Source organism: Amblyraja radiata, chromosome 8 (assembly GCF_010909765.2).
Source record: "Amblyraja radiata isolate CabotCenter1 chromosome 8, sAmbRad1.1.pri, whole genome shotgun sequence".
In the NCBI taxonomy this organism is placed as follows: Eukaryota; Metazoa; Chordata; class Chondrichthyes; order Rajiformes; family Rajidae; genus Amblyraja; species Amblyraja radiata.
In genome coordinates this window covers 22,422,722-22,435,326 of record NC_045963.1, presented here as the reverse complement: position 1 = coordinate 22,435,326, position 12,605 = coordinate 22,422,722, and the positions used below count along the sequence as shown (strand labels likewise).

At 41.9% G+C, this 12,605-nt stretch overlaps 1 protein-coding gene across 1 annotated transcript in view; it reads left to right on the top strand.

The window, feature by feature from the left end:
* gpatch2 (G-patch domain containing 2) overlaps window positions 1-5,938 on the top strand; it is a 78,267-nt gene extending 72,329 nt beyond the window's left edge. The window contains exon 7 of the mRNA XM_033026366.1: window positions 4,902-5,938. Coding sequence (XP_032882257.1) covers window positions 4,902-5,071 — 170 coding nt within the window. The 3' untranslated portion in view covers window positions 5,072-5,938. The remainder of the gene's footprint in view (window positions 1-4,901) is intronic.
* The last annotated feature ends 6,667 nt before the right edge of the window (window positions 5,939-12,605 follow it).

Sequence of the window (12,605 nt, the reverse complement as noted above, 5' to 3'; positions counted from 1 at the left end):
TGCACATAACCTCAATCTGATGTTTCTTAAGAAGCACATCTCCATAAGTCCCCTTGATCTTACAGACTTCATTTCTCTTTCATTCGTCTTATTCTTAAACACTCCTTCATCAGTTTTTATTACTCCATTTTACCTTATCTCAAAGGGCATTCTTAACAGTTCCGATGTTTGAAGAGTATCCATCCAGATGACTGTTCTTTCCCTAAAATTGCCCTGGGGATGACTAAATATCTTCTTTCCCCACCACTTGTTCAGCCAAATATCCGATCTGTGTCTCTAATTTTCTCAAATCACATTGTTGAATCTATTAAGGGATGGTTACTGTCAAGGTCTTGCACTTTCAGCAAGAATGTAGTTGCTCAAGTTGTAAAACCACCATCATGGTCTTTCCTGTGACATTGCTTACAGCATGGACTTTGACCTCTGACCAGTGCACTCCATTTTCGGAAATCGATCTCGCTTTTCTGTTATCTCCACCCATCTTTTGTTTGGGTCACAGTTCATTAGTCAGCATTTCTAGTCAAATGCAAAACAAGGCTGTACACTTGTCGAACACACTTTCTCCCATAGCTCCATTCCTCCTTGCATCATAAGTGTTAAATCAGTTGAATGAGACCAGATCCACACATGTTCCTGATTACTGAGTAATTGCCTCCCTGGTTCTTTGCCAGATCAGAGCTGATGCAGGTGCAGAGTCTCCAGTTGTTTCAATAAAATAGGGGAAATACATTTATATTTAAGCATTTTGCTTTAGTTTAATATCATCCACAATATCTAAATCTTTACTGAACTACCTATATTTTTTATTTACATCAACTTTAATATTTGTAATTATCTGAATGGCAGAGACATTAAAAGGGGTATTTGAAAACATAAGTTGGGAATTTTAAAATCGTAGCGGTGGTTAGCATCGTTCAGCAGGTGCAGAAATTATGTTTATATGCAACGGTGCAATGTAGGTCAATGAGGAGCAGTTCTGGATGGCCTCAAGTTTAACAAAGAAAGTGGAATGAGGGTGACTGGCAGGGGTGTGTTGGAATAGCTAAATCAAGAGTTAGCAAAGGCATGAATGAAGTTTTCAGCACTCTGGTTTTTAGCGGCGTGGAATCTGACTGTTATGGAGATGGAAATCGTGATAGCAGAGACATGTGATTCATCTGCAAAGACATTTAATATTCTTCAGTGACATAAGATTGATTAATTCTGATATTTAAATCACTTATGTAAAGTCATTCAACCAATTCCCCATCAAGCAGAATATATCGTAGACTCTTCACACATACGCATGTATTATTTCATTTCATCCATTCCATATTTATAAAGCTGTCCCTTCAGAAATTAAGCTAATGTCATTTGCTTTGCAACTTGCTGGACTTACGGCTTGACATGGACGTTTATTTTCTACTTCTGCCTTGAAACCAGAGTGCTTGTTGAATCGCCTCTAGTTTCAAATGGATTGTCTGGGAATTTACTCCTCTGTCTTGTGAGGAAATCCATGATGAAATGCTCAGTAAAAATCAATACAATGTGTCATTTATACTTGATATCTAAGGCTTTGACTTGCATTTCAATATATCTAGTTGTCCTAAATGTGAAGTTTGGTTAAAGGCCAGTTTGTATTTATTTAATATAAAACCTTGACAGAACATCTTTCCATCATATAATTGCAGATTTTTGTGCAACATTGCCAAGAATTGCTTTGGCCATTTTGATTGTAACAGAGCCAGTATTAGCAATACTAGTTTACCTGAAACAGATTTTCGTGGTAGTAACTGTGACAGTGATAAAAACAAAACCATTAGAATAATTTTCCATCTGATAGGATATTGCATAATAACTGTGTTTCATCCGTGCGTTAAGCTGTTATAACATCAGAGAGTGATTAAGCAGATGTCTAGCTTCTGGCAGCTGTAGACCTATGATCTGCCATTCAGTTTAGCCTGGTGGAGAGAGAAAAAAAGAAATAAAGTATGACTTGAAAGTACAGTTAAGTGGTTGTTTTTTTAAAACCAGACTGGTTTATGCATGGGGCAGATTTAATTTTGATCAAATACTGAGCCATTCAGATATATTGGAAATTTTATTTTTCAAATAGATTTCTTAAACTAGTTTTATTTTAATGTCAAAATATTGAAAATCTATCTAAGTCATAGGAGCAGAAATAGGCCATTCGGCCCATCATCTGCTCCGCCATTCAATTATAGCTGACTATCATTCCCTCTCAACCACATTCTCCTGCCTTCTCCCCGTAATCTTCGACGCCCTTACTAATCAAGAGCCTGTCAATCTCTGCTTTAAAAATACCCAATGACATGGCCTCCACAGCCATCTGAGGCAATAAATTCCACAGAAGCGTCGCCCTCCGGCTAAAGAAATTCTTCCCCGTTTCCTTTCCAAAGGTACGTTCTTTTATTCTGAGACTGCTCCGTCTGATCCTAGAGTCTCCCACTAGTGGAAACATCTTATTCACATCCACTATATCCGGACATTTCACTATTCAATGAGTTTTAATGAATCACCCTCTCCTCACCCTTCTAAACACCAGCAAGTACAGGTCCAGAGCCAGCAAGCGCTCATCATATGTTATCCCATTCATCTAGGGATCATTCTCGTAAACTTCCTCTGAACCCTCTCCAACGCCAGTACATCCTTCCTCAGATACGGGGCCCAAAACGGCTCACAATACTCTAAATGTTCTCTGACCAGTGCCTTATAAAGCCTCAGCATCATATCCCAGTTTTTTCTTCTAGTCCTCTTGAAATGACTGCTAACATTGCATTTGCCTTCCTACTACCAATTCAATCTGCAAGTTAACATTTGGGAATCCTGCACCAGAACTCCCAAGTTCCTTTGCACCTCTGATTTCTGAATCCTCTCCCCATTTAGAAAATAGTCTACACCTTTATTCCTGCTGCCAAGGTGCATGACTGCACACTTTGCTATGCTGCATTCCACCTGTCGCTTCTTTGCCCAGTCTCCCAATTTATCCAGATCCATCTCAGAGTCCTTACTATCTGCCTTCCCACCTATCTTCGTATCATCTGCAATTGTGGCCACAAAGCCATCAATTCCATCATCTAAATCATTAATAATCAACATGAAGAGTGGAGGCCCCAGCACTGATCCTTGCAGAACACGACTAGTCACTGGCAGCCAACCAGAAAAAGCCTGCTTATTCCCACTCTTTGTCTTCTGCCATTCAGCCAACCTTATGTCCATGCCAGTATCTTCCCCCTAATACCATGTGCTCTTATCTTGTTTCGCAGCCTCACATGCGGCACCTTATCAATGGCCTTATGAAAATCCAAGTAAACAATGTTCACTGTCCTGTTATTTGCTTCCTCAAAGAAATCCAACAGATTTAGCAGTGTTCAAAGGCTATTTGATATATAAAGATTCATTGCCAGCATCGCTTGTAAATTTGTTTTAGAAATTCATAGAAAGCACCTGAGATAGTTTTCTTAAAGCAAAAGTCTGCAAGACCTGAAATAAAATAGAAAATACTCAGCAGGGCTGGCAGTATTAGTAAACAGAGAAACAGAATTATAATTTCAGGATGATGACCTTTCCACAGAACTGAGGAATTGTTTGAAGTAAAACAGGATTGAAGATGCTATCAAGTTTGAAAAGAGGAGCAGAAGGAACATTCTGTCCTCCCATCCATTTTGTCATGTGTGTGACTTTCCCTTTCCACTGGATAACAATTATTTGTTTGAATTTATTTATCTATTATTTTGTATCAATGATAAACAAAATCTAATCTTTGTAGAATCATACAGCACAGAAACAGGCCCATTGTCCCACAACATCTCTGCCCATCACCAAATACCTATCTGTACAAATCCGTTAACTTTTTATGCCTTGCTGGTTCAAGTGATCATCAAGATACTTAGAAATATGGTGAGAGTACCTGCCTCTACAACCCATCAGGCCTGAATACTCCAAACTCTAACTGCCCTCTGAGTGAAACACATTCTTGCTCAGATCTTTCTAAATCTTTTTGCGTTTTGGTTTATTAATGTGGCCTGTACCGAGGTATAGTGAAAAGCTTTTGCTTGCTATCCAGTCAAATCACAAGTACAAGTGCAAAGAGAAAAATACCAAGAGTACAGAATATAGTTTCTCAGCCTTGTAGCACAACAGTTATAGAGGAACAGTTGGAGAGCACATAGGTTAGGGATGAATTTGTAGGGATGAGCAATTTTACAGTTTTTAAACATTCATATATCAAATTTGGAAAGATAAAAGGACAAAATGTTAGTTAATTTCAAAGCATACTTCCTTTTATCTTATCACTGTTATTTAAATTAACTTTTTTTTTCTCTCTTTGATTCCTCTGTGGTAATAAATACCAATTTTCTCACCATTTTCTTGGTGCCTAATACTTATATTACAACAGGAACTGCAATTCAAAGGCATTTAATTGGCTGACTATAATTTTGGATTTTCTGAGGTTGTGAAATGTGCGTTATAAGTGCCAGTCTTTCATCTTCTGGCTGAAATAGTAGCTCTTTTCCTTGGAAGGAGAGGGCAATTAAATAAATTGAATTTTTGAAGTTGGTGGCATGATTATTAACACTGCATTCATCCATTCCCAATGAATGTAATTGAAGACTGGTCCTGTGCTTGTCTTTATTCAACATTGGGAAATATAACCATCATTCTTTGAATCTATGAATGGTATTCAAGAGGTTATCATGTAATAATAATATATTTTATTGTCATTGCACATCAGTGCAACGTGATTTAGTTGCAACGAGATTTAGTTGCAACGTGATGTGATAAGGCAGATATTTATTGAGGTAAATTAAGTGAACTATAGGCCTTCGAATTTAATTCAGATTATCCTGCTCTTTTCAATGAGCCCATGCTAATGAAATCTCTGCATGTCTTAATTATAGCATTTGTAGGTGAAGATGCCCATCCTATCCCAGAAACCAACATCGGCAGTCGGATGATGCAAACCATGGGGTGGATTCCTGGCACAGGGCTCGGACCAAATGGCAACGGGGTTGCTGAACCCATTAAAGCTTTATGGCGACCTAAAGGAGTTGGACTTGGCTTCTGCTGACAGCCAGCTATTCAGCTCAATCAAAACAATATACTCAGTTCAATGGAAACAACTTCACCAGCCTTTGCTGAATTGTGCTCAAAACATTGGTACACATGATAGAATCGATTGTTAATTATATTTTGAATACAACACATGCTTACTTCTGAGCAAAGTCAATGTTGATTTACTCTATTAATTGCAATGGAGGTTTCCAGATATAAAGAAGTGAATTTAATTGCTGTACATTTATGCACGTTCAAAGGTTTTTGCAGGCAATAATTCTATTTCATCTAAAATGTGGTGTCTGAAAGTGGAGGCAACAAATGTGAATTTATCATGAAATATGGCAGTGCATTACTTCTTCCAATACCCATAATATGAATATTTCTGTGTGTTTTTTTGCATTTGTCATTCTGTTACTTACCACTGCTATGTTTCAATTGAAAAGATGATGAAATGGATGATCAGACATGTGATAACAGTATTGCAAGAAGCAACTCAGTGCAAGCTGTTCAGAAATGATTTTCAATGATTACATACTATCCATTAGCCTTTTGTTTGTTTATGTTGAAGTAAATTTATTTTAAATTCAACATTCTATTTCTTTAATGTCCAAAAACATTGTATATTGTACAGAAATGAAATAATTTCATCAACATGACAGACAAAATGTCCTTGAATAGATCCCAACGTATATATAATATTTTCTACACAGAGACTACCTTAAATTCCAGTTAGTGTGTAGATTTCAAGGGTTGTTTTAATTGAATATTCTGTTATGCTACATACTTTACACATAAAATGTAGGCCATGTATTATAGTGACTTACTTTAATAAGATAGTGCTCAGCCATATTGGAATAAACAGTGATTATTGTTGTAATAATAAGCACTCTAGTGCATTATTCTTTAAAAAGAAAGCTGGGATACAACTGATTATTGAACTTGTGCTTTAATCACGTTAATGTACTGAGTTTTAGTAAACAGAACTGGTTTAAGATTTGTTCTCAGAATGCCTTTCTAAAACCTTAATGCAGCACAGTTTCTGGAGTCTTTGCATTTAGAAATACAACCTATTGCCTCCTGTCTCACTAAGCAAGCACTTGATTTGGCTTATCCATCCATTAATTTATACTGCGGTTTGCAGGTAATAACCTTATTTAATATTCTAAATGACATTAAATGATAAAAGCATTGCATTTTTAAATATAAAAAACAATTGTAAGTGTCTAGTGTTCAGTAATATATCTTGCACACCCTATGTAGTGCAACTTATTCTAGCAATACTACTGATGCTGAAATCACTAATGTATATCTCAGAATGACAATATGGATTTTCTGTATTTCTGTAATCAGTCTATAATATGCTTATTAACAATAAGGAAATCCCTTATTTTTATATTTTGTCACAATTTTAGGTACCGCAACAAAACAGGACATGTGACAGTAAAATAATTACAAAGGCAAGATTAGGATGTAATCTAAGTAAAAAGGTTAAGAAAACAAACAGACAATATTTCTGAGTATCTAAATAGAAACTTACAAGGGAATTAAGATTTGCTTAACAGAGCAGTTAATTTAATTGGAATTCACTTTAATTCGACAAGTAGAAGCTCTTAGCTTAGAAATCTATTCTGCTCGGGTTGAGAATTGCTTTTTTTTCACTTTGTCTTTTATACTTGGGCTAGACAAGTTTATTTCATTCTAAAATTCTCAATCAAATTCACACTATTCGGTTGATGGTTTCTTACATCTATATTTGGTAATTAGCAATCTATATTACTAAAAGTCTGTTCTTGACCGGTTTTGGCGATCTGTGCTGCGATTTCCGAGAGAACGCCGCCACCTACGGCCGTCATTTTTGGCCACCTCGCTCAGAGCCCCCCTCCGCCGCATGTGTGCCGAGGATTTTTCCAGTCGATGAAAAATGACAGAGATATTAATGATTTTACAAAATTCCCCATTCTCTCTGCTGCCCCCGCTGGCGGCAGGGGGGATGGACTATAAAACCAGGAAGTGGTGTGCCTCAATTAGTCTGCAAGCTGAAGGAAGGCAGAGGGTCACGTTTCTCTGAGCTGTGAATAACACTGAACACATGTCCGCACAACTGTGAGTAAGTACCCTTAATGAGGTTTGAAAATGAAAATATGGTTAAAGTAAAAAAGCACTGCCTGCAAATGGTTGTTTGGGGAGTTTGGGTTGAAATAAAAAGGCCTCTCCCCCCCTCTCCTCTCCCCCCCCCCCCTCCCCCCCCCCCCCTCTCCTCTCCCCCCGCTCTCCTCTCCCCCCCCCTCCTCCTCTCCCCCCCTCTCCTCTCCCCCCCCTCTCCTCTCCCCCCCCTCTCCTCTCCCCCCCCCTCTCCTCTCCCCCCCCTCTCCTCTCCCCCCTCTCCTCTCCCCCCCTATCCTCTACCCCCCTCTCCTCTCCCCCCTCCTCTCCTCTCCACTCCCCCCTCTCTCTCTCCCCTCTTTTTCTCCTCCTCCTCTCCTCCATCCCCTCCCCCAACGTCCCTCCCCTAAACCCCCCTCCCCTCGACACACTCCTACCCCCTTCCCTCCACCCCCTCCCCCTCCCTGCTCCCCACCTCTCCCCCTCCCCTCACCTCACCCTCCTCTCAGCACACCCCTCACTCCTCCCTCTCCTCTCCCCCCCCTCTCCTCTCCCTCTCCTCTCCCCCCTCTCCTCTACCCCCTCTCCTCTTCCCCCCTGTCCTCAACCCCCTCTCCTCTCCCCCCCTCTCCTCTCCCCCCCCTCTCTCTTTCTCCCCTCTTTTTCTCCCACTCCTCCCCTCCATCCCCTCCCCCACCATCCCTCCCCTAAACCCCCCTCCCCTCCACACACCCCTACCCCCTTCCCTCCACCCTCCCTGCTCCCCACCTCTCCCCCTCCCCTCCCCTCTCCCCCTCCCCTCACCTCTCCCCCTCCCCTCACCTCTCCCTCTCCCCCTCCCCTCTCCCCCCCTCCCATCACCTCTCCCCCCTCTAAGATGGCGGATGTGCGGGAGTGGGCGCCGTCTGTGTATGGCAGCCTGCCAGCAGTCCGTCTCTTCACCTCTTTTTTATTTTAAGTCCTGTCCAAAATGTTAGTGGAGGTCTTTTATGTGGTGGGTGGGGATGGGGAAGGGGGAAACTTTAATTCTTAGTCCCCTACCTAGTCGGAGAGGCAGCATCCCTCCGAGCTGCTTCTTCGCTCCTTCCTCGCGGCCTACCATCGAGAATGGAGCGGCGTTTTCTGTCGGGACCGGCCGGGACTACAGCTTCGGCGACGGCGCAGCGCAAGGACACCATCACGGAGCGGAGCCACGGAGCGGGCGATGCCTTGCCGGGTCGCCGTGCGGTGAGCTCCGGAGCGCTGTGGCCGCCGACACCCGGCATCGCGGAGCTGGGGCTGCGAGCGTCCGGCCGCGGGCGGCGCTGGATTTGGAGCGCCGCGGAGCCTGGGATCGAGTTCGCCGGGGTCGGAGCTCCAACCGGCGCGGCCTGAAGTCTACGAGTGCTCCGGTCTCCGGGGAGGAGGCAGCCGCTCCAGACTTTCCAAGCCGCTTGAGGAATTGTTTCACCCGACGCCAGAGTTCCATCTTCACGGCAAGAGGGCCCTGAAAATCATCGGACTGGCTGCAAGGCCACAAATGGGCCCCGACCTCGGGTGTTTCAGAGCAAGAGGACTTAACTTTCTGTTGCCTTTCCGCACAGTGGAAATTTTTGATTCTGTTGTGGGGGGATGTTTGTGTTGAACTCTATAATGTGTTGTGTCCATTTTCTTTCTTTCTTTATTTTTAACCTTTTTCTATGGTTTGTATGGAAACTTATTATTTAATTTATGTAAAGCACTTTGGTGTCAATGCAAGTTGACTTAAAATGTGCTATATAAATAAAACTTACTTACTTACTTACTTACTCTCCCCCTCACTCTCACCCTCTCTCTCTCCTCCCCTCCACCCCCACCTTTCCCCTCTCACCCACCCTCCCTCTTCTCCTCCTCGCCACCCCCTCTCCCTCTTGCCCCTCTCTCTGGGTCTCTTCCCCTTCTCTCTCTGCCCTCACTCTCTACCCCCCCCCCCCCCCCCCTCTCCCCCTCTCTAGATGTGACTGCAAGTTGGGGGCTATGCGTCAGTAGATAGGGTGTTTGTGGGGTAAAAGGAGCAAATTAATAATATTAATATAATATCAAGGGGGGTAATTAGCGTGACTGCGGGGGGGGGGGGATAGTTAGTGTGTGTGACGCTGCATGCCGCCTCCCCCCCACAACCGCACGTTGGGGGAACAGACCCAACGGGTCTGCACTTGGTCTAGTTAGTGATATATTTTTAACATTTTTATTAGCAATGGTCTTCTTTCATGTGGCGTGCACAGCCTAAAGTTGTTGAACAACTTGTTCTACTTGATCTTCCATTTGTGCACGTCGAGTTGATTGCATTAGTCGAAACAGGGAGGACCACGTGAAGGTTGCAATCTTCCACCCACATTAGCAATGGTAAGGTAAAGCTACTGTTGTCTTTGTTGAAGTATGCAGTGGTTATCAACTGAATGGTGACTTGGATTACTTTATGTTCCATTCTCTAATATGAGATTAGTGTAGACAACTCTGCCTCATGATAAGTCTCCAAACATTCTGGAGCTACAGTCATCGAGCTAAAGAATGTAATATGAAAAGAAAACCTGCCCTACACTTTAAATTAGCCAACGTATCGGGATAATTGCTTGGTACATAATTGCAACGCACAGGAACGCAAGAGGTGGACTCAGTCCAGTCTATCATGGCACTGCCCTCCCCACCATTGAAAGCATCTACATGGGGCACTGCCTCAAGAAGGTAATGTATATTATCAAGGATCCGCACCATCCAGGCTGTGCCCTCTTCTTGCTGCTGCTATCAGATGGGAGATACGGAGGCCCAAAGTCCCACTCCACCAAGTTCAGCAGCATCCTGCTACCATCAGCTTCTTGAACTGACCTGCACAAGCCCAGTCCCACCTCAGCAATGGAAGAGTACAGACCATCTCTTGCACAACCAAGTTTTTGCATTCATGTCTTGTTGTTTTGCAGTCTTTTCCTTTATGTTGCCTGGGATAATTTATGTTTAATCGCTGTTTTTGTGCGTCATCTGAGTCTATTAGCCTGTGATGTTGCTAAATGCAATATTTTCATTGTATCTCTACTTCACCGTACGTTTCCACATGGCAATAAAGGCATACATAATACATACATGTGATTGCTTCAAAAGTTATCAAAGATTAAATACAATTGATTATAATGTACAGAAATGTATTATTGGAGCATACTTATGCTTATGTGCCATAGAGCTGAATGGACAAAAACAGCTTAAAACAATATTTACCAACAGCACTGTGCTATTAATTATTATGGGGAAGGATTTTTGGGTAGTTTGCCAAAACCAGTGTAGCTTGATTAAAATTCTCCCAATTTTGTTAGTCCTTGCTGTCTCCTCCCCTTCCTCCCCTTCCTCAGCCCTCCTGCTGTCTCCTCCCATCCCCCAGCCTTCGAGCTCCTCCTCCTTTTTCCTTTCTTCTCCCCGCCCCCCCCCCCCCCCACCCCCGATCAGTCTGAAGAAGGGTTTCGGCCCGAAACGTTGCCTATTTCCTTCGCTCCATAGATGCTGCTGCACCCGCTGAGTTTCTCCAGCTTTTTTGTGTACCTTAGCTTGATTAAAATGTATGAGTAACAATTACTTTACTTGTTTTCTTTTAGTATTAAAGCAGCAACTGGTTTGATTACTTAGCTAACATAGAGTCATACAGTGTGGAAACAGGCCCTTTGGCCCAATTTGCCCACACCGACCACTCTGTCTACCACAATACCGCAATAACCAAATCTCATTTGATTAGCAACAATGTGCAGTAAAGAAGGTTTATCATCTTGTAGCTTTGGATTTATTTAGTTGGAGAATTTTGAAAGTAACTTTTAAAAGACAAAATCAAATTGAGATTATGGGTTTTCTGGATAATGGGAAAAGTTTAAATATTCCCATATTGCTCAGAGTTCTAACAAATATGACAACCGAATATTATGATGGGATTTATCTGATTCATATTTCAACCACTTCAAGATTCAAGAGAGTTTATTGTTATGTGTCCCTGATAGGACAATGAAATTCTTGCTTTGCTTCAGCACAACACAACATAGTAGGCATGACTAGGAACTACTTGTCTTTCCCCCATCCACATACCCAATCTCTTTCACAGCTCGTCATTTACTTGCTGTCTTGCAAACACCTTTCCCCCATACCAGTCACTACTGAATTGATTCTCCCTACTCACCCTGTTCCCCCGCTTTTCAACAGTTCCCCATACCACCCTTGAATACCCTTGAAGACTGCTGCCAATGGAGCAGTTGTGCTAAATTTTTATTTAGCAAAAATACTGCCTGGAGTAATGTGACTGCCAGAGGATCAAAAAATATTTGAAGAAACTATCAAGGAATGGATCCAATTGCTTCACTTAAGACATTAGTTCCCATCTGTGCTATAAGTAACCATTTATATCACTGAAAACTGTCCGTGTGCAGAATATGGCGTTAACATTGATGAGTCTGGATCTGGTCATATTTATCTCCATGTTCATTTTGTCAAAAGGAAAGGTTTGACAAAAAAAAAACAGCAGGTGATGTCCAAAACTGGAATGTGCCCACTTCGCTGTGATAGTGTGCATTAATTTTGCTTTAATTGCCTCAATGCATACGCTAAGCAGGAGGAAAGTAATGCCTGATTTAAGTTTTGAGATCTGATTTGAAGAGATCCTGCTCTCCCTCTGGCTCTGAAATTGACAGCATCTATCAGTTTCGAGTGACCCTGATAATTCGGGACAGCAAGAATGACTTTTGGTGCATTTAATCAGGACGTTAGTGAGCTACATTTGAAAATACTGCAGGTTCATTCATTTCTCAAATAAATGAGGACAGCTGGATTTTATGTTGTTGCAACCTTTCACAGCTGGACTCGAGATATTTGCATCATCGCTCTATACATTCTGCATTCAGTGGTAAAGGTTTATGTTTCCACGATGTGCAGGTAGTCTGAGCCAGGTAATGACAACCAGTTAGTTCAACAAGTAGTCCTCTCAATTGTAATCTGACTGGTGTTGTCAATTCATCGACAAAGGATTTTTAAAAATCCACTTCAATGCTAATCAGTCCTATTTACAGAACTTGGAGAGGTGGTTTAAGTTGGTATCATTATCAAGCCTACATGTAATCGCAAGGTTCATAGGACCTAGCTCAGGGACACCTCCTACAAAATACCCAGTTTCTCTGCCATCAGGATCACAGAGAATGTTCCAATTATCTGCTTCATACTTATGTGGACACAATAAACTCAATTCTGGAGATGACTTAGAAGTTTCATCCTGCCATCAGAAAGAAGGTACAGGAGCCTGAAAACTGTAACGGCCAGGTTCATGAACAGCTTCTTCCCTACAGCAATCAGGCTATTAAACACCACAACCTTGAATAAGCTTTGAACTACAGTAGACTATTATTGTTATTATTGCACCATTATTGTTTGCTTTGTGTGTGTATGTGTGTATATATATATATATG